Source organism: Cebus imitator, unplaced genomic scaffold (assembly GCF_001604975.1).
Source record: "Cebus imitator isolate Cc_AM_T3 unplaced genomic scaffold, Cebus_imitator-1.0 Scaffold49, whole genome shotgun sequence".
NCBI lineage: Eukaryota > Metazoa > Chordata > Mammalia > Primates > Cebidae > Cebus > Cebus imitator.
In genome coordinates, this window is record NW_016107364.1 from 6011724 (window position 1) to 6034889 (window position 23166).

Here is a 23166-nt window from a genome sequence, read left to right on the forward strand (position 1 = left end):
ATGCTTATCACTTGGTCTTCAATCCACAAAAGAAAGGTGCGGGTCTCTGGTCCTGCCTGGAGCCAATGCTGACCTCAGCATTCGCTCTATTTTAAATTTTCTCTCGAGTGGGAAGACAATGCTGCATCAAGCCAACCTACACTTCCTGCCAGGGGAAGGTGTGCACAATACGTGGCTCCCGAAAGCCCCATCCATAACCTTGGTGGATTCCACAGAATGAGAAATACTGTAAGCTGCCAGCCATTACACACTCTGCAATGCAAATTACATTCCCTAAAAATGTATTTTTTTAATTGTATTCCAAAAGAAAGGTCACACTTCTTTGCTAGGTAGACAAGTTGTTCCAGAGGACACACTAGAGAAAGCACCACTCCCACCCTAACGCACATCCCCAACACACTCACCTGCTCCCACTCAGTCATGTACATGTGCCCACACTTATACACATGCTGACACCTGTGCACTCATGTGCACACACCCATTCACACTTGTATACACATTCACACAGGCGCACATATGCCTCATGAGCACACTCACCTGTACGCACACACATGCAGACACTCATGGGCACGTGTGCACACTCACACATGTTCACATGCTCGTTTGCACCCAGGCACAGGCATACACGTTCATTTGCATGCACACACACTTTAATGTGGTAACGATTTATAGGAAGGAGCAGCTGGAACTCTGCTGGGATGACAGGCGCAAGTGCCCTGTGCACTGAGCAATTGCACACAGGTTTGCGCCTCTGACAGAGAGCCCTGAAGTAAAATGCTCTGTACCCCACCCCTCCCTCAACCCATTTTACACCAGGCAGCGGGTCAGAGGCCAGGGCAGGACCAGAGCGAGGGAGGCACGTCTCTGGCAGCAGCACTTGGCACTCCACACTTTGGAGGCCAGAACAGCACCCCAGAGATCACTGGTTTGCACAGGGAAATGGCTCATCTTTAAAACCATGGCAGAAGAAATCCATCAAGGTCTCTTTTTTCCCGTGTGAGCTTGTTTAAGGCCAGAAAGTGGCTACTCCTCTGCCTCCTGCAACTCCCTCAGTGTGGCTTGGAGGAGTCTGCGAAGCTTCCAGAACATGCTGGGGGCTGCTTTCTGGGTATTCCCGCTGGGGACCACAGGGTCTGCACATTCCTGCACCGCCTCCTGTAACTGCAGCTGAAGCTGGAAAGAGACTGCAGAGCTCTTGAGAGGTGCCAAAAACCAATGGCGAAATATTTTGTCACAGATGACCTGACAGAAAGAAGGGTGGGCAGTTAATTTAGGGCAGCAAATCCTCCTGAAAGCTTCCCAAGCCCAGGATTGGTTCTGAAACAGATCTCAGCTTCTCTCCCACCCCACCCGCATCCTTCAGGGAGCACCATTCAGAGACCATCCGATTCTGAAACGTGCGTTCACTTCTGCAGCTTAAACCTTTCAGCACCAGGAACAAACGACACCTTCCGAGAGGAGAAGCCGACCTTGGCGTGAGACAGAAAGTTCCCTTTCCAGTCCTCCAGCAGATGGAGGAAGTCCTGGGTGACACTGAAAAAGGACTGGACACATTTCTAGGGAGGAAGGGAAGCAGAAGTCACAGGCAGTCACTGCTGTGGAAAGAGTTGGTCCTCTGCAGGCGTGAGGGAGGCCAGCTTTGCCGTCACCTCCTGGAGATGAGCTTTCTTATCCACAAGCCAGCCCTAGTGACCACGATGACCACCTGACCAGGTCGTCTGAAGGGCCAAACAGTGCGTGAGGGAGAAGTGTGTGGACTTGAGCGGCTGCCTGTATCGCACTTTAAGGCTCATGGAAAAAAAGGTATATTTGAGAGAACAGGCTGCAGGCATAAGGCTTTTCTAAGGCTCTGTGAAACGTGTTATTCTAGGAGCAGAAGTGAGAATTAGCCACTCTCTTTCATTCTAATCAGGTATGAAGTTCAGTGATGCTGAGGATCTCTCGAGATTTCTCAGTGTAAACATGCTGTTTGTTTCATCGCTCCTCCAGCCTCCCACCCTTGGGGGAAATGAGCTGGGAGCCGCGTGCTTCCTTGTGCTTGATTTCCCTGTATCACACTCGGTATCAGATTCAATTAACAAACGGCTCCATTGTAGAGAGCTACTGCTTCACAGAGGACAAAAACTTCAACTTCCATTTCACAACCCTTGCAAAGGCAAGGATTCTTTTCAAAACCTAATTGTGTGTGTGTGTGTTTTTGTTTAATAGAGAGTACATTTTCATGTGCAAAATCTAAAATGTTCTTAAGGCCAGACTGCAGTCTTGGGCTCCATCCCACCCCACTGCTCAGCTCCCGCTCTGAGAATGAGACAGTCTTTGACATGCTCATTTCCTTTTTCTTTTACACATAGGTAGTATACTACACACGCTGCTCTCAAACTTCCACCCCCATTTATATGCGGGAGATCCCTCCAAATTGATTTTTTTTTTTTTTTTTGAGACAGGGTCTCACTCTGTCACCCAGGCTGGAATGCAGTGGTGCCATCTTGGCTCACTGCAACTTCGACCTCCCTGACTGAAGCGACCCTTCTACCTCAGCCTCCTGAGTAGCTGGGACTACAAGCGTGTGCCACCACGCCTGGCTAGTGTTTGCATTTTTTGTAGAGAGCAGGATTTTACCATGTTGCCAAGGCTGTTCTTGAACTCCAGGGCTCAAGCGATTCACCCACCTTGGCCCCCCAAAGCTCTGGGACTACAGGCATGAGCCACCTCTCCCAGCCATTCCCTCCAAATCTGTTCTTATGAGGATATTCCATGTAACTGAATGGCCACTTGTGAAATGTGTGCATGTATCATAAGTTATTTAACCAGTTCCCTACTGATGGAATTGAGGTTGTATAATAACATTTTCTAGTATGAAAAATGCTGCAATAAATGTCTTGCAGATATATGCTATTGCATTTTGTTCATGTGACTACATTTCTAGAAATGGGATTTCCAGGTCAAAGGGCATGTGCATTTTTGTTTTGATAGATATGTTAAACTGACTCCATAAAATTTCTACTAATTTCTAGTCCCTGGCAATATATCCAAGAATGCTTGTCCTCCCTTAGCCTCTCCAATGCCAGTGTCACACATTCATTTTGCCAACAGATGGGTGAAAATGGTTTCTTTTGCATTTTTCTTAGTTTGAGAGCTATTGGTGCTTCCTTTTCAATGAATGGTCAAGTTTCTATTTTTGGCCTTTGTTGTGTTCATTTGTAGATGCTCTTTATATCTTAAAGACATTGCCCTTGCTTTAGGTTGGTTCCCCAGGAAGTAGACTCGAAGACGGAGCTTTGCAGGCAGGGATTCTTTGAGGCCTGTCCTTGGGAACCACACTCCATGGAACTGAGGAAAAGGCAAATGTGTGCGGCTGGAGGGGGGTCCCTGTGGAGTTGTCCCTTAGTGAGGCACAGGGGGCTTGGTGTCTGGTTCACCCTCTTGAACCAATCACTAGGTGCTGCCTCTGGAAAGTGGGTCTCCCCTTGGTGAAGCCAGTCCTGGGAGAATGAGCCCCAGCAGCCGGAAGGAGCTCCCTTCCAACCTCTGCATCCCCAGTCTATAAGAAGAACCACAAACGCTTTGTAAATTTTCTCATGTAACTTTTAAATTTGCTCTGTTGTGTTTGTGTAATTTTGTTTACACCAACATGGGTTTTCTTCTGAAAGACAATTAAATTTGTCAACGGCTCCTCTTTGGCTTGTCTCATACTTGCAGAGGCCTTCTCTACACTAGAGTAATATTTGAAGCTCGCCCAGCTTTTTCTCATACCTTAAGGATTTCATCTTTTCACGTATCGGAGTCACCTGGAACCTAGTGTGAGGTCACGAGTAGGAAGCCAAGATGGTGTTGTCGTGCCCAGCCAGCCGGTTTACCAGCACTGCTCACTGTGCAGTCCAGCTCTCCCTGCCCTGGTCTAAAAGGCCCCTTTATTGGAGGCTAAATACCTGTATTTCATAGGTCTATTTCTGAGACAGTTTTTATTGCATTTTATTGATTTGTAAATTTATACAGAGCAAGATTTTTTGGGGTATTTTGGATTCAAAATGTAGAAAATTAAGGCTCATATGGTAACTCAAACCTGTAATCTCAGAATTTTGGGAGGCTGAGATGGGGGGATCACTTGAGACTAGAAGCCTGAGACCAGCCTGGGCAACATAGTGAGACCACGTCTCTGCAAAAAATTAAAAATTAAAAAGTTAGCTAGGTGTGGTGTCATGCACCTGTAGTCCCATTTATTTGGGAGGCTGAGGTGAGAGGATCGCTGAAGCCCAGGAGTTCGAGGCTGCAGTGAGCTGATTGTACCACTGCACTCTAGCCTGGGTGATGGAGCGAGACCGTCTCTAAAATAAAATAGAAATAAAAAGTAAAAAACTAAGAAAATATAAAATAAAGAAAATTATCTGTAATCCTACCTTCCAGAAAGACTTGCTTTTGACATTTTGGGATATAAAGGTATATTTGACATTTTGGTATATAAGGGATCATATACTGTTTAACAAAAATAGGAAGGTATTGTAAAGACTAATTTGTAACCTGCATTTTTTTTCACCTAATGCTTTATAGTTTCTCATATCTTAATAAAAAGTGTAATTTCATTTCTAGGACTTTATTCAAAGTCAATAATCAGATATGTGCACAAATAAAATTGCCCAACTAAAGAGCAGGGCTATGTCTAGCAGCCACACATCCTCAAGAGAGAGGTGATTCACAATCACCTTAGCAATATAGACACTTCTCTATTTCCCTGAAGCCTCAACTGTTAATTAATAGCATTTCAATGACTATTCCCGATTGGTAAGTGAAATTTATTATCATTGAATTTTAACCTGTATGTCTTTGAATGGTAAGACAAAATAATTTTCCAAGTTGTTTGGCCATTTGGATTTCAGCGTTTGTGTATTTGGCGACTGTTCTGTCAATTTTCTTTGTGTTCCTCCTGCCCCTAATGAATCGGTAAGAGCCCTTTCTACATACAGGTGTAAACTCAGCCTCTCGTTATTGTGTTCCCATTTTGTGGGATGGGATCGCAAAGCGGTGGATGCTCAGGTGAAAATTATCTTCTTCCCACAGCTCAAGAAGAATGATTTCATGACAGACTCCGCCAAGGGTGTGAATCCACATTAAAGAGGCTGGGATGGAGATGCCTCTGAAGGCCACCGCATTCCTAGGCTTCCTGAAAGGGGAAATACTCAGTGATTCTTTGGCCCACAAGGTTTCTATAGACCCTGGGGTGGTAGAGTAGGGGTGTTTGTTTGGCCTGGCTGGGACCACTAGGTTAACAGCAAACCTGTCCCCACCTTCCCAAATCATCCCCATCACGGCTCATGCAGCACCATGCTGGGCTCCTCTCTCCTGCTCCTACGTAACCTGCATTGTGGGTCTGTAGTGGACTCACACTGGCCTTTCAGGTTCAAGGAAGGACAAGCTACAGTCAAGGGCCCACTAGGGGAGCAGGTTGGAGAGTGTGAAGCCAGAGCCTCGTGAGCGATCACATGCAACCAGGCCACCGGAGGCCCACCTGGACGCTGCGGGGGCCTCCTCCGGCTATGATGAGCACCTGTGGACCCAGGTGCATCCACCCTCCATGAAAGCCTCAGTGAGGGCAGAAAGAAACAGCTGCTGCCACCAGAGGGGACATGCTTCAACCCCAGACAGGGAGCCTGAGGCTCGCTGCCTCTGAATGCCCGAGACCTGTGTGCATTACACGTGTGGCTGATCTTCTGGACTCGGCTCATTTCTTTCAAACTACCTTCTGGTCCTGACTCCTGGCCTGTCTGGATGGTGCTTTCTGTTCAATCTCTAGTGAGGCCAGTGTCTCAGCACTGCTTTGCACCCTTCTCAGTCTTGTCTTTGGTGGATTAGTCTCTGGGTTCTCATCGTGTGTGTGCCTGTGTCCATGAGAGGTTGTTGATACGTGCGGTGGAGCCTGGGCAAGAGGAAGCCCAGCAGCCAGCTCTGCAGGGAGCACCCCTCAGCAGATGCCCCTGGGTCACCTGACCAACAACCCTGGGGGAGGGCAACAAAGAGCACATGACTGTCCCATCCCTGCGGTTCTGCCTTCATTGACCACATCGACTGAGCCAGATGGATGGCCTGAAAAGGTTGCCCTTGAGCTCCGCAGAGGGTATCTGCAGCGCTGGTGGCAGGAACAGCCGGACAACACCCGCCCTCCCTCCCCCAGCCCCGGCGGCCTCTGCTTACCTGTAGGTTGTTGTTGACGCGCTGTGCTCCGCACTTGTTGACTCGCAAATCACATCTTGAAAAACAGTCAAAGAAATTGCAGTCTTCATCTCCTGTGCAATTCTGTTCAAGGATTTCCCTCATTTTAGGTTCAAAAAAGGCCATGTCCACATCAATAGCCACCACCTGTAATCAAAAGAGCACGGGGCTATCAAAGGGCTACTGGTCAGCTCTGCGGAGAGGGGGCCTGTTCACAGCTTCTGCTCAGCTCATGCGGGTGCCACTGTCCAGGTCACAGGTGATCCCCGAACTCCCATGAGCCAAGAGGAAAGCCCCAGCCATGCCCTGGGGAGTGGACTGCTCCCCTAAAGTGCCTGCATGCATTTTCTTTTACACAGGCAACTGTCATAGTTATTGCAAGGCTTTAACTGCAAAAAGAACCTCTGCAGCCATGGTGAAAGCCCAGGATTCAGAACTGTCACCACAAATATCACTTTTCATCTTTAGACATTTTCTCAGCTTTGCCAGTGGGATCTCTGAGATGTCCTGTAAATGAATTTCCCCTCTGCTCCCTTACCACTTTGGTTTCTGACCTTCAAGAGTCAGAAGGTCTGTAAAACTGTAAAATAGAGAATCTATCCTCGTGAATACAAGCAATCCAAGGAATCTACATTCCAGTGGCAGGTCTCCGGGTGTGATGGAGAAACTGAGGTGGGCAGTGCCTGTGTTCTCTTCATGGCATGTCTGTTACCTGGGTCAGCTGGTTTTGGACTGACAGAGGACAAAGTGGGGGAAAGTTCTCGAATTAAGATTAATATGCAAAGGACCTGAACAGGAGCGACACCCGAGTTCACTGTCGTCGTGAGAACCCGATGACCCCCTGGAACTTCAGATTTATCTCCCTGGCATTGAACCAAACAGACTTCAAAAACAGAAAAAGAAGAACTTCTAAAATATGCAGCTTTTCCTCAGTCACCTGGATGCAACAACAAAAACAGATGAGCTCAAACCTGAGAAAGCCTGGAATCTGCCCAAATCAAGCCGTTTATAGCTTCGGGTGTTAAACAGCCACTAGGAAACTTGATGACTTTGATGGAGTCAGTGGCATTTCACAAGCCCTCACAGGTCAGCATCCAAATAGCAGCCTTTCCTTCTCCCTTTGGGAGTGTTTCAAACAGCGTTTCATTCATTGGTCATTCCTCCTCAGTTCTATGCAGTTTGGGAAGCACATTTTGGTTTGGGTTTTAGTTTTAGTTTTTCATTCAGGATTGATGCTAAAGGCAATGAAGCTTCTTGCGGATTATTTAGTAAAATGGAGTTGTATTTCAAAATATGTGGGGAATAATGAAAATAAACAATATAGGCCTTTTCTCTATTTAAGTGGTTTTGCCTAATTACTAATTTGGGCGCTACAACTTCTCATTTTAATCTTTCCTATCCCATTATTTAGCCAAAACAAATAGCTGATTTCATTATTTGCGCTGGTTAACACACTGAGAATGAAGAAGGGCTATGCTAATGACTCCCGTCTATATAATTCATTCCTGGGGCTACGGCTCTTCTTTCTATGGTTTCCGGCACACTCCCCAGCCTCCCCTGGGCCCCTAATTAGAATTTTAGCTTCTTGCAACTTCTCCTTCCCATTTTCTGATAGTTTCCTTCTCATCTCTCAAGGAGAGCCAGATTTATTTTTTAATTTTTAGCGTATGAGGTCTACAATGGATTACAGCTCTTATAAACGTAACCCTATGCACCTAAAATAAGAACAGTATTAAAAAAAAAAAAAAACAGAAAAACCTACATCATGTTTCTTAACATCAGTAGAATCATAAAATCCTTCCTGCATGAAATTACCCAACTTTCCTCATCTTCTTCAAACTTCCTCCTGGCATCAGAATAGGAAAATGAACGAGAATTATTTCATTCTTCACCAAAAAGTGTGGCCCTGGTATAGGAAACCATACCATCTGCTGGAAAAGAGTACTGGGGGGCAATAGTTTAGGGTCATGAAGTCGTGATGCTTCCTAGTTACTCATTTACAGTCACTGGGCACACCCTCAAGATCTGCAAGTGGGCATCCTCTGGGAGGTGCCCCTTCCTTCCACAGGGGCAGCCCAGCAACCTGGGCTCAAAGGCAGGACCCACCCGCCGGACTCTGAGCTCACCATCTCTCAAACTTGAGCCCACATGAAAATCAACGAGGAGGCTTGTGTTTAAGACAGGGATTGCTGGCCCCCAACCCCGTTGTTTCAGATTCAATAGGTCTGGGGTGGTGTTTGAGAATCTGCATTTCTGATGAGCTCTCTGGTGATGCAGATACTACTGGTTTTCACTCAAAAGTTGTAAAAGCTTGGGTAAAATAACTCCTTGAACCCCAGCGTCTGCAAGAAGGTTCCAGAACAGCAGGACTGGTGACAGGAATGACTCCTGTCCTCCCCTCCCTATTCTCACCCAAGCCAAGGCTGCAGTGGAGGTAACAGCCCTGAGCAGTGCAGCACCAGCCAACAAAACACAGTCCAGGGCTAGGCGTAGGCTGGGCAGTCATTATTTCATTGAGCAAATGTTTTGTGCTGACGGTGTGCAAGGTATTGGAGGCACAACTTAGGTGGTTCCCACAAACCAGTCACTGGACAATCGACAAGTGTATAGATAAAAGCATCTGATGACGTCCACTCGGCCTCACAGACCCCATCAGCCCCGGCTCCTTCAGGAAGCAGATATCCTCGAAATTCCCTCAACAATTACGGCACCTGCTGGATCCCACTCACTGATGCTTACTGATACCTGCCGGAGGAAGAAGGGGGTGACTGAGTGGCAAGAACAGGCCCGCAGCTGCTCAGAGCTAGAGGGTTGTACGTGGATACTCACTGACATCCCCCCCAAGGACTCAGTGTGCCTATGGGTCATTCCCCGCCACACACATATCGGCACAGTGTCTGGGAGATGAACATGGCACTCAAGTATTGCAAATGGAGCTGAGTTCCCTTGGAGTCCCCAGCCCAGCACACAGACCCCCTGGAACCTCCCAGAACCTCCTAGCTCATTCCCCGCCACACTTTGAGGCTCCCCGGCTTGTCAGCCCCTGCTGGCAGCAGGGGCCGAGGCATCAGGACAGAGCACTGAAGGTGAGATGTACAATGCCCTTTGCAGGGATGAGGACATGGTTGGAGAGGGGATTTTCACTGGCAGCAGATTTAGCTTTCCAGCTGCTTTCAGAGGGCCATGCCACTCCTGTGCCACCTGCCTTGGAGGCCATGACTGGCAGTAACTGTGCCTGTTTTTTGTCCCTTTATGTTACGACCATGATGAAGAACATGACCCTACCATGAACCAGGCCCCACAGTGACCAGCAGGCGCCGGTGACTGGAGCTAAGCTGGTCTGTCTGTTCGGTCGATGTCACTGACCGCGTAAGAATGAACTTGTTACAGCAGGTGGGGAGCAAGGCACGCCACCTTCCCCAAACCCATCCCACACCCGCGACATCCCTGCCAGCCCTATTACTACTTCCTGTCGGAGGGTCCCAGTGCCTGGCACAGCATGAGGGCATTACGATCATTGCAGCAGCATTACTCTGACACATGAGTGTTTGCCCAGCCAGGTAAAGGGAGAGGGGTTTGTGTTCATGAAGACACTGAGGCTCCCACTGCTGCTCGTCCACTCCTGCTGTTCTCATGTGGCTGCCTGGCCCCAGGTGCAGGAGATGAACACACATGTGCCCCATGGTGCAGTGGCAGATATTTCTGCCTGGGCAGGTCTTTCCCTTGTGGAAGGCATGAAAGCTCCATCTGCTCCTCTAGAAGTCTTACGTAGGGAATGGAAACTAACTGGAACCTCTCCAGAAAAAAACCACCGGGTCACAGAGCGTGTACAGCTTGAGAACAGCACCCCCACACCAGAGGCCACCCTCCCTCATCGCCCTCTTCAGCTCCTCACCCCCTGCAGACTATTTTCTGCTCAAGTTAAACAGACCTGCAAGAGAGGCTCCTCAAAGCAGCCATGGGGCTTAGGTGAAGGACCAGAACAGCGCTCTGGGAGGACGAACCTGGCCTGGCCTTCTGCCTCCCACCGCGGGCTCTGGCCATTCAAATCCTCACTCCAGAAGCATCTGTTCCTTGCTAACATCCGAGAGGAAGTGGTCCGGTGAGTGGGAGCTCTCTGAGTTCTTTGAGACTACAGAAGCGACAGTGGTTTGCTAACTCAGGCCAGGAGCTCAGAAACCCTCTCATTTCCTTCCCAGCAGACCGGAGAACTCCGTTCTTCACACATAAACACACCCACCCTGCACCACTTACTGTGAAGTCACTCCGGATGGCAAAGTTCTCTGGCTTGATGTCACAGAGGTGGAGGCGGTGGGAAAAGTCACTGTCAAAATGGTTCACCATGTCCAAGAAGCTGAGTGCAATGTCGCTGATGGCCTTGGCCTGGCCACCCCCAGGGGCACCCGGGGCCCGGTCCAGGGGGAAAAGAGCCCGGTGGTGGGGGCTGCCCGCAGCCAGGAACTCCACAGCATAGAAATGGCCGCAGGAGCCCAGCACAGGCAGCACATGGGGGCTGAGGTCCTGAAGCAGGCTGAAGTAGACGTACTCCTCCTGCTGCAGCAGGGCCCACAGGCTGGCCAGCTGTCCCCGCCAGCGCGGGCCCCGCCTGCCCGGCCACCACGGTCCCAGGCTGCTGTTGGACAGCTCCAGGCCCAGGGCGCTCTTGACCTCCCCAGCCACCATCAGGAGGAGTTCTGCCTCAGGGACGTCCTGGCCACCCTCTCCTGCCTCCTCTTCCAACAGGCCAAGGGGTGGGAAGCTGGAGAAGGCCTCCTCCTTGGACTTGAGGACCACGGGCCGGCCCCGCCAGTCGGCCTGCAGCACCTTCTTGCCCCTGTTGTAATGCAGACAGCGTCGGAATAGCAGCTTTCCCGCCACGCACAGGTCCTCGCAGAGGTCCCCAGCCAACGCACCGCCCCGGTAGTCCCTGCACTGGAAGGAAGGGAACAGTCGTCACCATGGAGAGATCTGTTTCTCAGCTGGGGGTCAGAGAAAGGGACAGCCTGGCCTCTGCCCTCAGGATGCTGATAATCCAGCTATGCAGAGAAACCTTAGCCCTGTGGACCGCAGAGGCCACCAGCCAGTGAGTAATTCAGGGTAGGGTTAGAGGAACTGCTTGCAGTCATTACACAACTCGGTCGGGCCTGGGACAGGTCTGCAGAATCAGGACACCTGCAGCCGGGAAGCTGACTTCCCATCATCCAGCTGGGTGGCTCTGGGAAAGCCAGAGACCAGGAAACCAACAGGGGAAGGGGCTGACCAGGCATAGCTCTCGACTCTAGCTACACTTTAGGGTCACTGGGAGAGCTTCTGACTCCTGCGTCTAAGCAGCGAGGTCAGGTCTCAACTGAGGGGACCCTGGGAGCCCTATCTGCCGCCAGCCTTGACCACAGTAATGACCCTTCCTGCAGGTACATCCCTTGAGCTTGCTGTTTTCCATGTGAAATGGAGCGGCCTATAAAGCTTGCAGGCTGGAGGACTGCAGACGTTTAGGGGGAAGCCTCTAGAGGATACACGAGTGAGAACAGGGCTCACGGCTGGTGAGCTGCAGAAGAGAGGGACCAAGGAGGACCCATGCAGGGTGCACTCTGGAAGAGCTGGGTGTGTTTGCATTCAGGCGATAGTGAGCAAGGCTGTCCAAGAGCCCCCAGATGGGGTATGTCTTCTAAACTCCAGGAGACCTTAGGATGGAGCCACTAGGGGACCTGGCAGCCTTCCCCACCACACCACAAATTCCCTAAGAAGCTGGTCCAGGCTGACAATCTTGCCAGAGGGAGGGAAGGAAGAGGCGCAGAGTGGAAGGAAGGAGAGGACTGTCATCCTCTTCTCTCTTTTCTTTTTCAGAAACGCTAAACCAGTGGACCATTTTCATTAGGTGTTGAGTACATTTCCTAATCCCACCCGTTTCCCCCAAAAATAGCTTCCTCCATGTCAGCAAATAAGGCCTCTCTTCCTTCCTGGAAATTCCACAGCACATGAAACCACAGAGTTACCCTAGTTCTTCTAAGTTCATAAGAAATATCAAATCCCAAAGCTCATGTTCTCACCCTGTTTCGTTTATGAGAAAGGACCTTGAAGGCTCAGCAGTAGCAGAGTGCAGCATGGTATCAGGACAAAGGATGGGGTCAAGGGCCCGAGCTTGGATTTCATGGTCCAACCATGCTGCCACATGCTTACCTGCCCCAGGCTTCAAACTCCTTCCCTGCGTCATGCCCCTGCCTCCCTGCATGGTAATTGTACCAGCCAAGTGGGAAGTGTGTGTGGACACCACAGCATATGCACAAGCCAGGCAACAGGAGAGGCTCAGGAACAGCCCTGGGTTCCTAATCAGACACTGCCCAGCCTCACAGGTGGCCGGGTAGGTCAGCTTTACCCATCCCAAGCCTATTACAAGCAGCTCCTTGAAGTCAAAAGCTGGACCTCCAGTGCCTAGATGTATAAATAATTCCAAAAGCAAACTTACCGTGGTGGCTCACCCCTGTAACCCCAGCACTTTGGGAGGCCAAGACTGGCAGATCACTTGAGGCCAGGAGTTTGAGACCAGCCTGGCCAGCATGGTGAAACCCTGTCTTTACTAAAAATATAACACTTAGCCAGGCATAGTGGTGCATGCCTGTAGTCCCAGCTACTCAGAAGGCTTAAGCAGGAGAATCGCTTGAACCCAGGGGGCGCAGGTTGGAGTGGGCTGAAATTATGTCACTGCACTCCAGCCTGGGCAACAGAGCAAGTCTCTGTCTAAAAAAAAAAAAAACAAACCTCTGATAACTACAAGTTTTTCATGACTCATTTGACCTTACGTGGTGTCAAAGCCCAGCTGAAAAGATACGAGCCTATTTGTATCTATATGTGTTTGACTTGGTATGAATTTGCCTACATTCTACGGTAGCATTATTAACTTGATTACTGGCACTGCCTCACATAGCACTATATCACATATAAGGTACTATGTGATCTTTCTAACATTCAACAAGATTTGAATTTTGAAACACACCTGGCCCCAAAATATTTGATAAGGGAGGAGCTGGGGGCCTTTATAAACCCTGCAGGCTAATTGTTCAAAGTGCTTATTGAAAAGAAACGGTCCCGGTGCTTAAAAGAAGTATCTAGATATTTTTCAGGACTATTTCAGGTAATACAGCAGCCCAAAAGGCCAAAGCCGAGCTGTCTGAGCTGTCCCCGGCTTCCAGCTGAAGGGGGTGCTCCTGCCGGTCACTTCATTTTGGATCTCTCTATAATGCACTGGGTTGGGGGTGGGGAGTCTTGCTTGGCCAGCACAATGATGCCGGTGAGAGACTTTCTATCTATCGTGAGTAGACAGAAACCCATGAACCTGGCCCTGGAGCTAGTGACACCTACCCTATTTGCCTGGGGCTTTGCGTCTTTGGAAACCCACACCTGTAAGGAAGCTGTATTGACATACACTCGCCAGCTGTGTTAAACACATTTGGAATTGTGCACCCGCTGTGTTCATCTTGGAATTTAACTCAAGAGAATCGTGGTAAAATGTCATTCTTGGGCTTTAACCCTGGTCACTCTTCGCAAGGCATGGGGTCATGAAAGGCGTATGGGGGGACGGGGACCCTTTGTGTCCAGCACGCTTTGCTTGCCTTGGCCTCCACACCGCCCTTCAGAAGAACACAGCAGCTGGTCAGGCTCCTCCAAGACCTTTCAGGACAGCCCTGGGAGGTGAGGTGAGGATGAATGATAGGAACTGAAACCACCATGAGCAAGAAGATGTCGCTGGCAGAAACAGTAGGGGCTGTTCGTTTTACTTGTTGGGATTTGCCTCTTGCTTTATCTGGTATTTACAGAGGTTCACGTCTTTATAAATCTGCTAAGAAAAGGCAAAAAAAAAAAATTGTTTTCTGATTTTTTTTAATTAAAAAAAAAAAACTTCCGCAAGTATGATACCCAAAATAGTTTGATTCAATCCCATAAAATTTTATAGTGTTACCACATATTTCATTTAATCAAAAGTACTTTTGCATAGAAAACCATTGAAAAAGAAAGAAAAGCACACAGTAGAACTCCAGTGGAGCCAGAGCTGTGATTCTGAGCTGGGAACTTCAGGGTCCCACAGTGCTGAGGAGGGGCCGGCAGGGAGACGTGGTCCTGGCTGCAACTGAGAGAGGAGGCTGAGGAGAGAAGTGTCAGCGGAGTGAGGAGGGTACCCACCGTGACTGCCAGGGCCCTCACCCCTCTCATCTAAACTGTGGCAACCAGAGCCACTAGCCATGAGAGACACCTGCCGGCCAAGAAGCCACCTCCTCTCTGCTCCACTGGGATTGGGACTGAGCCACCCCCAAATCAACAGCTCTAGCCTTCCAGAGCAAGCCCAGCTGTGTGCGAGCCTGGACGGGCTACCATCTGACCACAGCTGCCAGGCTCCGGAGTTCACAGAGCAGAGGGGACAAATTTCAGAACTCCTAAATGGCATGAGAGTGACTGGGCAGGGCCCCAGTGAGGCTAAGCTTGGCACAGATTGGGTCTGCCTCTGGGCTCTGCCCCTAGCTTGCTGTGTGGCTCGTTTCTGAGTCTGGAAAATGAGGATAATGATACTGCGTCACGGAGTCAAACAAGGTCACAGGGAGACAGTCCTAACACAGTGCCCGGCCTACGGTGGCTCGCTCAATGTTAGTTTCCTCTCCAGCCCTGGTTGGAAAGGGTTGGTGGCGGGGGGCAGGGTGTCTTCTTCCTGGGAGGGATCCTCTGAGCTCGATTTTGAGAGAGGAATTAGAAATCTTCGAGGGAGAGGGCAGCTGAGTCACAGAGAACTTGTGCAAAGGCCCTGAGTTTCAAAGTAGCCCTGTGTGTTCAGAGCACCAGAAACGACCCTGGGAATAGAGGGCACAGTTGAAGCAAGCACCTGCTGACAGGCTGAGCTGCCTTGTTGGAAATGTCATTCAGGGTGTCTCCATGGGACTTCAATGCTTCCTACCCCGCCTGGCCAAATCAACCTTTGCCCCAAAGCCAGCACCACCCCTAAGTGGAATTCTTGTCTCCCTCCTCTACCCCAGGGCTCATTCAGTCATGGCCATGTGAGCGCGGCACTGGGTCAGGTCCCCACAACACCATATCTAATACAAAACTGTGCCTCGTCAATAAAATACAAACCTATACGAGATTTGCCTCTGTGAATTTGGAGGGCAATTCCAAACAGGAGTTGTGAGACGTTTAGAACAATGGTATAACTGTTGAATTTGGCACCCAGCCTATGGATTTTGGAAGAAAACATTCCTTTTGGCTGTTTTTCCGAACATCAGCACATTGGGTTGTAAGCCTGCCTCCCTGACGCCTGCTTCTTGCCGTGACACTAGGTATCAGAAAGGGCAGCAGGACCAAAGCTCTGACCAGACCTGCCAACTTCCACAGGTAAGGTCTTCGGTTTATAACCTAACTTTTCAGTACCCCAGTCATCCCACTTGTCCTAAGAGAGCATTTACATTAAAGCAAAGCGTGCCTGAAAACAATACAGGTCCTCCCCAGCTTACAATGGGTTATGCCCCAACAGCTCCAGAGTCAGTTGAAAACGCGTTTCATGCACCTAACATACCGAGCATCACAGCTTAGCCCATCTACCTTAAACATGCCCAGAACACTTACATTAGCCTCTGGCAGGGCAAAATTATCTCATACAACACCTATGTAAAATGAAGTGTTGACTATCTCATGTAATTTCATGGAATGTATTGAATACCGCCCTGAAAGTGAAAACCCGAATGGCTGTATGGATCCTCGAAGTGGAGTTTCCACTGAATGCATCTCACTTTCACCCTGTCATAAAGTCGAAAAATCGCAAGTTAAACCACCCTAAGTCAGAAACCATCTGTATACAATTGTAGTTACAGCACCGATGTTCCTTGATGTCCTTTACAATGAAGTATTTTTGGCATTTCAATTCCTACTCTTCTTGTGTAGAACACAAAATTAGTCTCCTTTTCACCAGTGTGAAAGTAAGTCTGCAGCACCTTTCTGCATGTCTGTGCCTGCTGAGCACAGAAAAAGATTTAATCCAGCATTTAAAAAAAACAGTCAATGTACAAATTACAAGTGTGAATTTAAAATTTTCATCAGGCCAGACACGTGGATCATGCCTGTAAGCCCAGCGATTTGGGAGGCTGAGGAAGGAGGATCACTTGAGCCCAGGAATTCAAGACAAATCTGGATAGGCAACGACTCTACAAAAATAAAAAATTAATTAGCTGAGCCATGCTTATAGTCTCAAATACTTGGGAGATGGAGACAGGAGGACTGACTGGCCTGGGAAGTAGAGGCCGCAGTGAGTCCTGTTTGCACCACTGCACTCCAGCCGAGGTGACAGAGGAAGACCCTGTCTCAAGAAAAACAAAAAACCCCAAAAACTTTCATCATGTTAAAGATAATAGTGGAATATTTTATTAGCAGCATGTCCTTGTCCTGCTGAAGGAGGTAGGTTTTGTTGTTGTTGTTGAACTCAATAGAAGTAGTTTATGTAGGACCATTTTAAAAATCAATCTTTAGGCCGGGCGCGGTGGCTCACACCTGTAATCCTAACATTTTGGGAGGGCGAGGCAGGTAGATCACAAGGTCAGGAGATTGAGACCATCCTGGCTAACATGGTAAAACCCCATCTCTACTAAAAATACAAATAATTATCTGGGCGTGGTGGCATGTGCCTCTAGTCCTATCTACTCGGAAGGCAGGAGAAATCACTTGAACCCAGGAGGTGGAGGTTGCAGTGAGCTGAGATCACTCCACTGCACTCCAGCCTGGGCAACAAAGCAAGACTCCACCTAAAAAAAAAAAAATAGTATTTCTCAGACTCCTCTGTGCATAGGAGGAGGTCCTAAGGCCAGTTTAAAGACAGGTACACTTCTGTACCCAGATGTGTATGCATATAAAGTCCACAGGTATTGGAGTTGAAAATAAGCTGAAGAAACTAGTTTAAGTCTTATTGCAGCTAACTCTGGCGTGCTTTTAAAATTAATTATGTTTGCAGTGGATTTGTGCTTCTCATGGATGTGAAAATATCCAGAGATGCACATTCCCATTACATCAGCCCTGCTTTTGTAAGAAGCACTCTTTGCAATTGTTGCTTAGTATCTCTGTAATTTATGTCATGGTTCTCAGGCAAAAACAAAACCTGTCCACTCTAGTCTAGAAAACTATTGATAAGGCCTCCAAGGTCACGTCTGAGGGCTGGGTTTTCTTTTGTGTGTTTGTTTTTAAGGAGCATTAAGTTCCTCTGCAGTTAGCAACATTCATACTTGACAGTGCTAGTGTTTCCCTAAGCAGCTATGCTGTGCATTGCAGAATGTCAGCATAGTTAGCTCGTCCACTCTGTAACCCCTCTCTGCTTTTAGGAATGTGGATGAGCACTCAGGCAGTCATTCACTGCTGAAAAACTCTCTGGATATGTGCCCTGGATGCTGTAGTCCCGTTGGGACCTTCACAGTTTCTGTCACAGCAGCAAAGAAACGTAAGCCTGCCCTATTAAAAATGAATCACTAATGTAGACAGCTACATGAAATTCCATCAAGACCTCACCAGCCAAAAAGGCCAGTTAAGCCTTCAGAATATCAGTCTATGAGAATATCTTTGACATGCCTTAAGAATGACATGGTATGGAAGGGTTAAGTATATGAGTTGTTATGTAGAGTTTCCATTATTAGAGAAGCCACTGACTGTCATGTCATTGCTACCATCAGACTATCCGGGGTCATATCCTGGCTCCTCATCATATTAACTGTGTGAAGCAGGGCAAGTCGCTTCTCCCTGAGGCTCAATTTTGCTATCTATGAAACGGGGATACTGAAAGCAAATATTTCATAGAGGTTGTTGAGGGAGCTCAGTGAAATAAGCCCCGTGAAACAATTGGCACCGTGCCTTCCCTGAGGAAGAGCCAACAGGCAGCAGCCCGCATCTTCCACCTCAGTGTGAAGAGCTCAGCCTGTGGAATGAATGAGAAGCCAGGTGTATCAATGACCCAGCACCAAGCTAGCTCCCCAGCTGGCTTGGCCTCCTGACACAGCCCACTAGACAAGCAGGACTCCAGAGACCTGAGTCCACCTATTTCACAGTGCGTTGTTCCTCTTAAAGCTGACATTAAGGGGAGCCTTAAGGTATGACCAGGAATAATTCAAGCTGGAAGACCCAGGGCTCAATCCTTTGGAACAATTCAGGTTGGCTCTGCCAGGAACTTGTCAATGGGATGTGGTCGGCTCCCTGGGGAGGTGGGGTGTGGGCTTGGGGAGAACATGAAGACCTCCGACCCCCATGCCCTGACTCGCCTCTAAGCTTTTTCCTGTGATTCCTTTATCCTACAGGTGGGTCCACCCCTGGCAGGCCAGCAGTGCCCCTTGCCAGGCGGGAGCCTGGGAACACTGGCAGCCGAGGCTACCGGGGGGCAGGGAACCCACCACAACTCCCTGGGTCCTGCCAGAAAGTCTCCCTTCGGCTCAGCTGGCAAAGTGGTTTCTTCTCTGCTCCAGTATTCAGAGTGAAAGCTAATGAGAGTCTGGAGGCCCATCAGGAAAATAACAACCAGTTTTATTATTACGGATAAAAGCTAGGCAGAATGAATCGGGAAGTGCCAGGGGAGCAGAGACAGAGGCTCAATTCAGCTCAAGTCCTTGAAAGCCACAATGCCAACCTCTACTTTGCAACTCAGCCCGGCAGAGTAGGGATTGTGAAGATTGGGGTTGTATTTAAACCCTGTCCTAACTCAGAGTGTCCTGGGTAAAACTTGAGCCAGGGTGCTGTGTGGTCTCACATCAACATATTCAGGATGAAAACGATAGAAAGGGAAGTGGCAGGAAGAGGGACAGGGGAGAGTTCCTAGGCTGTTCCAGGAGTCAGGAACTCAAACAGGGCCTGCGGGCAAAGGCTGCTCCCTCACAAACCAGTTCACCAGACAGCACCAATCGACGCCTAGGGAGATGGGCGTGGCCTCTGACACTGTTTTTGTGGCTGCAGGAAAGATTGAGGGCCTTCAGGGCCAGAACCAATCTCTCCAGCTTTATGTCTGACTAGAAAAGATTCCATATGGCTGCCGCTGAAGATATATTGGTAAAGCCTCTAAACAGAACTGGTTTTAATTTACAACCCTGGAATGCTGGGAAAGTTACAATTAGCAATTACTTAAATTATAGTAAGACGATTTAATTTCCATTAGGCCTTTCCTCACTTAACCAAAGGTAAAGAAATGAAAAATGGCATTTGTTTTTTATCTTAAAGGATTACTACATTAAATTTGTAAATAGGTATTCCACTTTAGCCAAACCATCAATGTTAGTTTGCTATAATTAGTCTATCAGCACTCCCTTCACCCAAGACAAGAAAACCAGGGGGGAAAATTTATAAGTGAAAAAGATTTTTATGGGTTACTAAAAAAATCAGTGAGCTCTTGCAACTTAAAACTTGATAGAACTGGCCAAGTGCGGTGGCTCATGCCTGTAATCCCAGAACTTTGGGAGGGTGAGGCAGGCAGATCACCTGAGGTCGGAAGTTCAAGACGAGCCTGACCAACATTGAGAAACCCCATCTCTACTGAAAGTACAAAATTAGCTGGGATTGGTGGTGCATGCCTGTAATCCCAGCTACTCGGGAGACTGATGCAGGAGAATCACTTGAACTGGGAAGGTGGAGGTCACAGTGAGCTGAGATAGTGCCATGGCACTCCAGCGTGGGCAACAAAAGTGAAACTCTGTCTCAAAAATAAATAAATAAACAAACAAACTTGATAAAACTTCATGTAACAGTAGAAGGGGGTCAATGGAAAGAATCTGTGTCTCACCTACATATGTTCAATTCACGATGACACATGTATTAAGAGTAAATTAGGGAGCATAACTTGTTTTAGCTAGTATACCTGGCTCATTTAAAAAACATTTCCAATCTCACTTAAACAATCATTTACTTTAAAAACCTTTGTGGTCCCACATTTTGAAAATCTACAGTCTCAAAAGGCCCACCCAGATGTAAGCAATTGAACTGAAAACTGCCCATGTGTTTCTTGAAGATGTTTTAGAAAATAGATCAATTTTTCAAACCAAATGCTTAGATGGTCACTATTTTAGAAAGTGAATAATCGCTTAAGAAGTCATGTTAGAGTAGTTGCTACTATCTTCCCCTTTCTGGGATTTAGGGGACTCCCATCTTTGTTCAAGTCTCCTTTGCGCAGGAGAGAACGGCTAGCCACCTTTCCAATCAACTAAAGATGTGCATTGCATTCACAGGATCTGAGCCCAGCGCACGCAGCAGTCTGTAAAATGCCAAATGTTTCTTTCCTTAATTCTCCCGCTCAGCTGAGGAGCTGCTGGATGTGAGCATTCGGCCCCAGCACCCTGGATCTGTCGAGTCCGAGCCGCCTCCGCAGAGCGCTCTGCCAGCCCGCGAGCACTCAGGGTCGGTTCCCACAGACCGCAACGACGGAAAGCCTGGGCTCTGGAGCGCACCGGGGCAGGGGCCCGACCAGCCCTGCGCGTGGGCTTGGCGAGGTGTGTGTGGGGGTGTGTGACCTGGCAGCCCAGGGTGGAATCACACAACGCGGGCTGGGCTGGAGCGCTGAGGACCCCAGAGACAGAGGCGTGGCACCTCCGATCCCGAACCACTGGCTGGTGCCCAGAGCTCTGCCGCCCGACACTGGACGCGATCACCGAGGGGGCTGCCCGGAGGCTCAAGCAGACCTGGACACTCGGATCAGACCCGCAAACTTTCTTCTGGAGCTCGGGCTCAGGGGTGGCGAGAGTAGGACTCAAAGGCTGGCTGGGGAGGAAGGGCGGATTCTGGAGAAAAGGGGAGAGACACCCCTCGCACGCCCACGGAGCACTCCCCGCTGCGTTCCCATTCGGGGCACCTGGGCGTGCGCTCTGGCATTCCACGCCTGTGTCGGGACCCCACACACCTGTCTGGTGCCACCGCCACCCGAGTCCCCGGGGAAGGCTGAGGCTTGGGACCGGTGCTATCCCCACTCCCCGGGGATACGTGCGGCGCGGGGCAGAGCGACGGCGGGACCTACCAGCGCGGCCAGGATGCGCCGGCTCTTCTCGTCTGTGCAGCGCTCGGAGAGGACGCTCGGGTGCGCGCGGAGCAGCAGCGCTGCCGCCAGCACCCAGCCCGCGGTCCACGCGGCGAAGGCGAGGAGCACGCCCCGCCCGCAGCGCGGGTGCCGCCCGCACCACCCAGCCCTGCCCCGGCCCGGCTCTCCCGCCGCCCGCGCCATCGCCAGCCCGGCAGACGCCTCGGCCCCGCCGCCGCCTGCGCCCCGCGTTCCGCGCTCGCGTTCCCCCTCTGCGGCTCAGGCCCGCGCGGCGGGGAGAGGGCGCGGGGGAGGAGCCGAGAGAGGGGAGGGAGCAGGCCCGGCGCCTGGGGCGGAGGTGGCGGTGGGGGGGGGCGTCCAGCGGCCACAGCCCGCGCGCGCGAGCACCGGCTGCGGATCCACTCGCCGCACCCCCTGCTCCACCCTCCCCACTTTTTTTTTTTTTTTTTGGACTTTCTTCCCAGAAAGACGAGCTCCCCACTTCAACGGAATCCTGGTAAATTGAATCCCCTCTGTCTTTGGGGACTGGCTCCTCTGACTACGTATCTTTAATTGCCACATTGTACCCCGCTTCTCCCCTGAGCGACTGCCTGGTGTCCCTGCCCCTGGCGCTTTTTACCGCACCTGCTCCCCGTCCCCGCCCGTTTACTCTCCACCAGAACCGCACTACTGAGTCTCACCCCAATGTGAGTTTTTCCGCCACGCGCACCCCCGCCCCCCGCCCGGCCCCGGCATTGAGATCCGGAGAGTGCGGAGAGTTGGGGGTCCAGGACAGTCAGGGGGTTCTGGGACGATCCAGCCCTCCCCTTTCCACGGGCACCCCTGAATCACACCCCTCGCCGTCTCCTAGGCTGCAAAAACTCGAAGGCGTCCTTCTCAGGGCTACAAAGAGGTGCTCTCTGGAAACACTCCCTGTTACCGGGGAGGACACGTCCACCACGTGTGTCTAAATCTGTATTTACAGATTCGCAGAATAATCGGGGGCTCAGGCAACCGTGTTCACATCCCAATCGTTCTGTAAAGCAGGCTGGCCGCGGGCCCACAGGGCGTCCCAGGTTCTCACCGGCACCCCTCCCCCACCCCACCCAGGGATGCTTCTCACTCCGCGAACGCCTTTCTCCAGACAGGGGGAGGCGGCGCCGCCCCAGAGGAACTGTCACAGCTGAGGGGCCGTGAAAGCCACCACGCCCAGCGGCTCCTGCATTCACCGAACAAAAGCGCATTCAGTGCCCAGTACCCGCCAGCCCATCCCGGGCCGCCCTCCCGCCTGCCCTGAGCCTGAATTTCACATGACCCGTTACCGGGTTTAGAGATAATAGAAACATGCCCTGATCACAGCGTGCTGTGATTGTCCCACAGGAGCTGGCTTCTTGCCCTTGTCTCTTCTGCAAACTCGATGGTTTAACTTTATTTTATGGCTGGCTGGGTGGTAGGAGTCCCCAGGAATGACCAACCATCAGTCTAACAGATCCTGAGCCCCAGGAAGCACTTTGGGCACACCACAAATATTCCCCGAAGGCAACAGACCTTTAGGATTTGGATGTCACTCAATCAATAGCTCTAAGGAGTTGGGCCAGGTGAAGGTCCCTCTGTGTGAAGATTCCTCCACCTCCAACCATCCCAGCACAGGCCAAACCAGAAGCACCATGTGTGAATATTTTCATGGGCTGGCTGTATGGAAACTTTGTGGTTTCATTTCAAAATAGGTGTGGAGTATAGAAAGTCTCCTAGGATGCTGCATTAAAATCTCAACTTGAGGCCAAGCCTGCTGGCTCACACCTGCAATCCCAGTGCTTTGGGAGGCCAAGGTAGAAGGATTGCTTGAGGCCAAGAGTTCAAGACCAGCCTGGGCAAATATATATATATATACACACACATATAGAACAACAACAAAGTTAGCTGGGCATGGTGGTGTAGCCTTACAGTCCTAGCGGCTCTGGTGG

At 50.0% G+C, this 23166-nt stretch overlaps 1 protein-coding gene across 1 annotated transcript; it reads right to left on the reverse strand.

Moving 5' to 3' along the window:
• Nucleotides 1-269: 269 nt before the first annotated feature.
• On the reverse strand, nt 270-21449 carry DIPK1C (divergent protein kinase domain 1C). The gene is made up of 4 exons (XM_017527547.2): nt 21203-21449; nt 10459-11136; nt 6187-6351; nt 270-1242 (listed from the first exon to the last, which is right to left on the reverse strand). The coding sequence occupies exons 1-4, from the start codon at nt 21404-21406 to the stop codon at nt 1024-1026; spliced, it is 1266 nt and encodes a 421-aa protein (XP_017383036.1). The 5' UTR covers nt 21407-21449; the 3' UTR covers nt 270-1023.
• Nucleotides 21450-23166: the final 1717 nt, after the last annotated feature.

Bases quoted from the DNA above. Each gene is read 5' to 3' on its own strand.
- DIPK1C (XM_017527547.2), bottom strand. From the start codon at position 21,406: ATGGCGCGGGCGGCGGGAGAGCCGGGCCGGGGCAGGGCTGGGTGGTGC. The intron at 11,137-21,202 runs GTAGGTCCCGCC...CCTTCCTTCCAG, and splicing joins GGCGCATCCTGGCCGCGCTG to TGCAGGGACTACCGGGGCGG. The intron at 6,352-10,458 runs GTAAGTGGTGCA...TTTTGATTACAG, and splicing joins CCATCCGGAGTGACTTCACA to GTGGTGGCTATTGATGTGGA.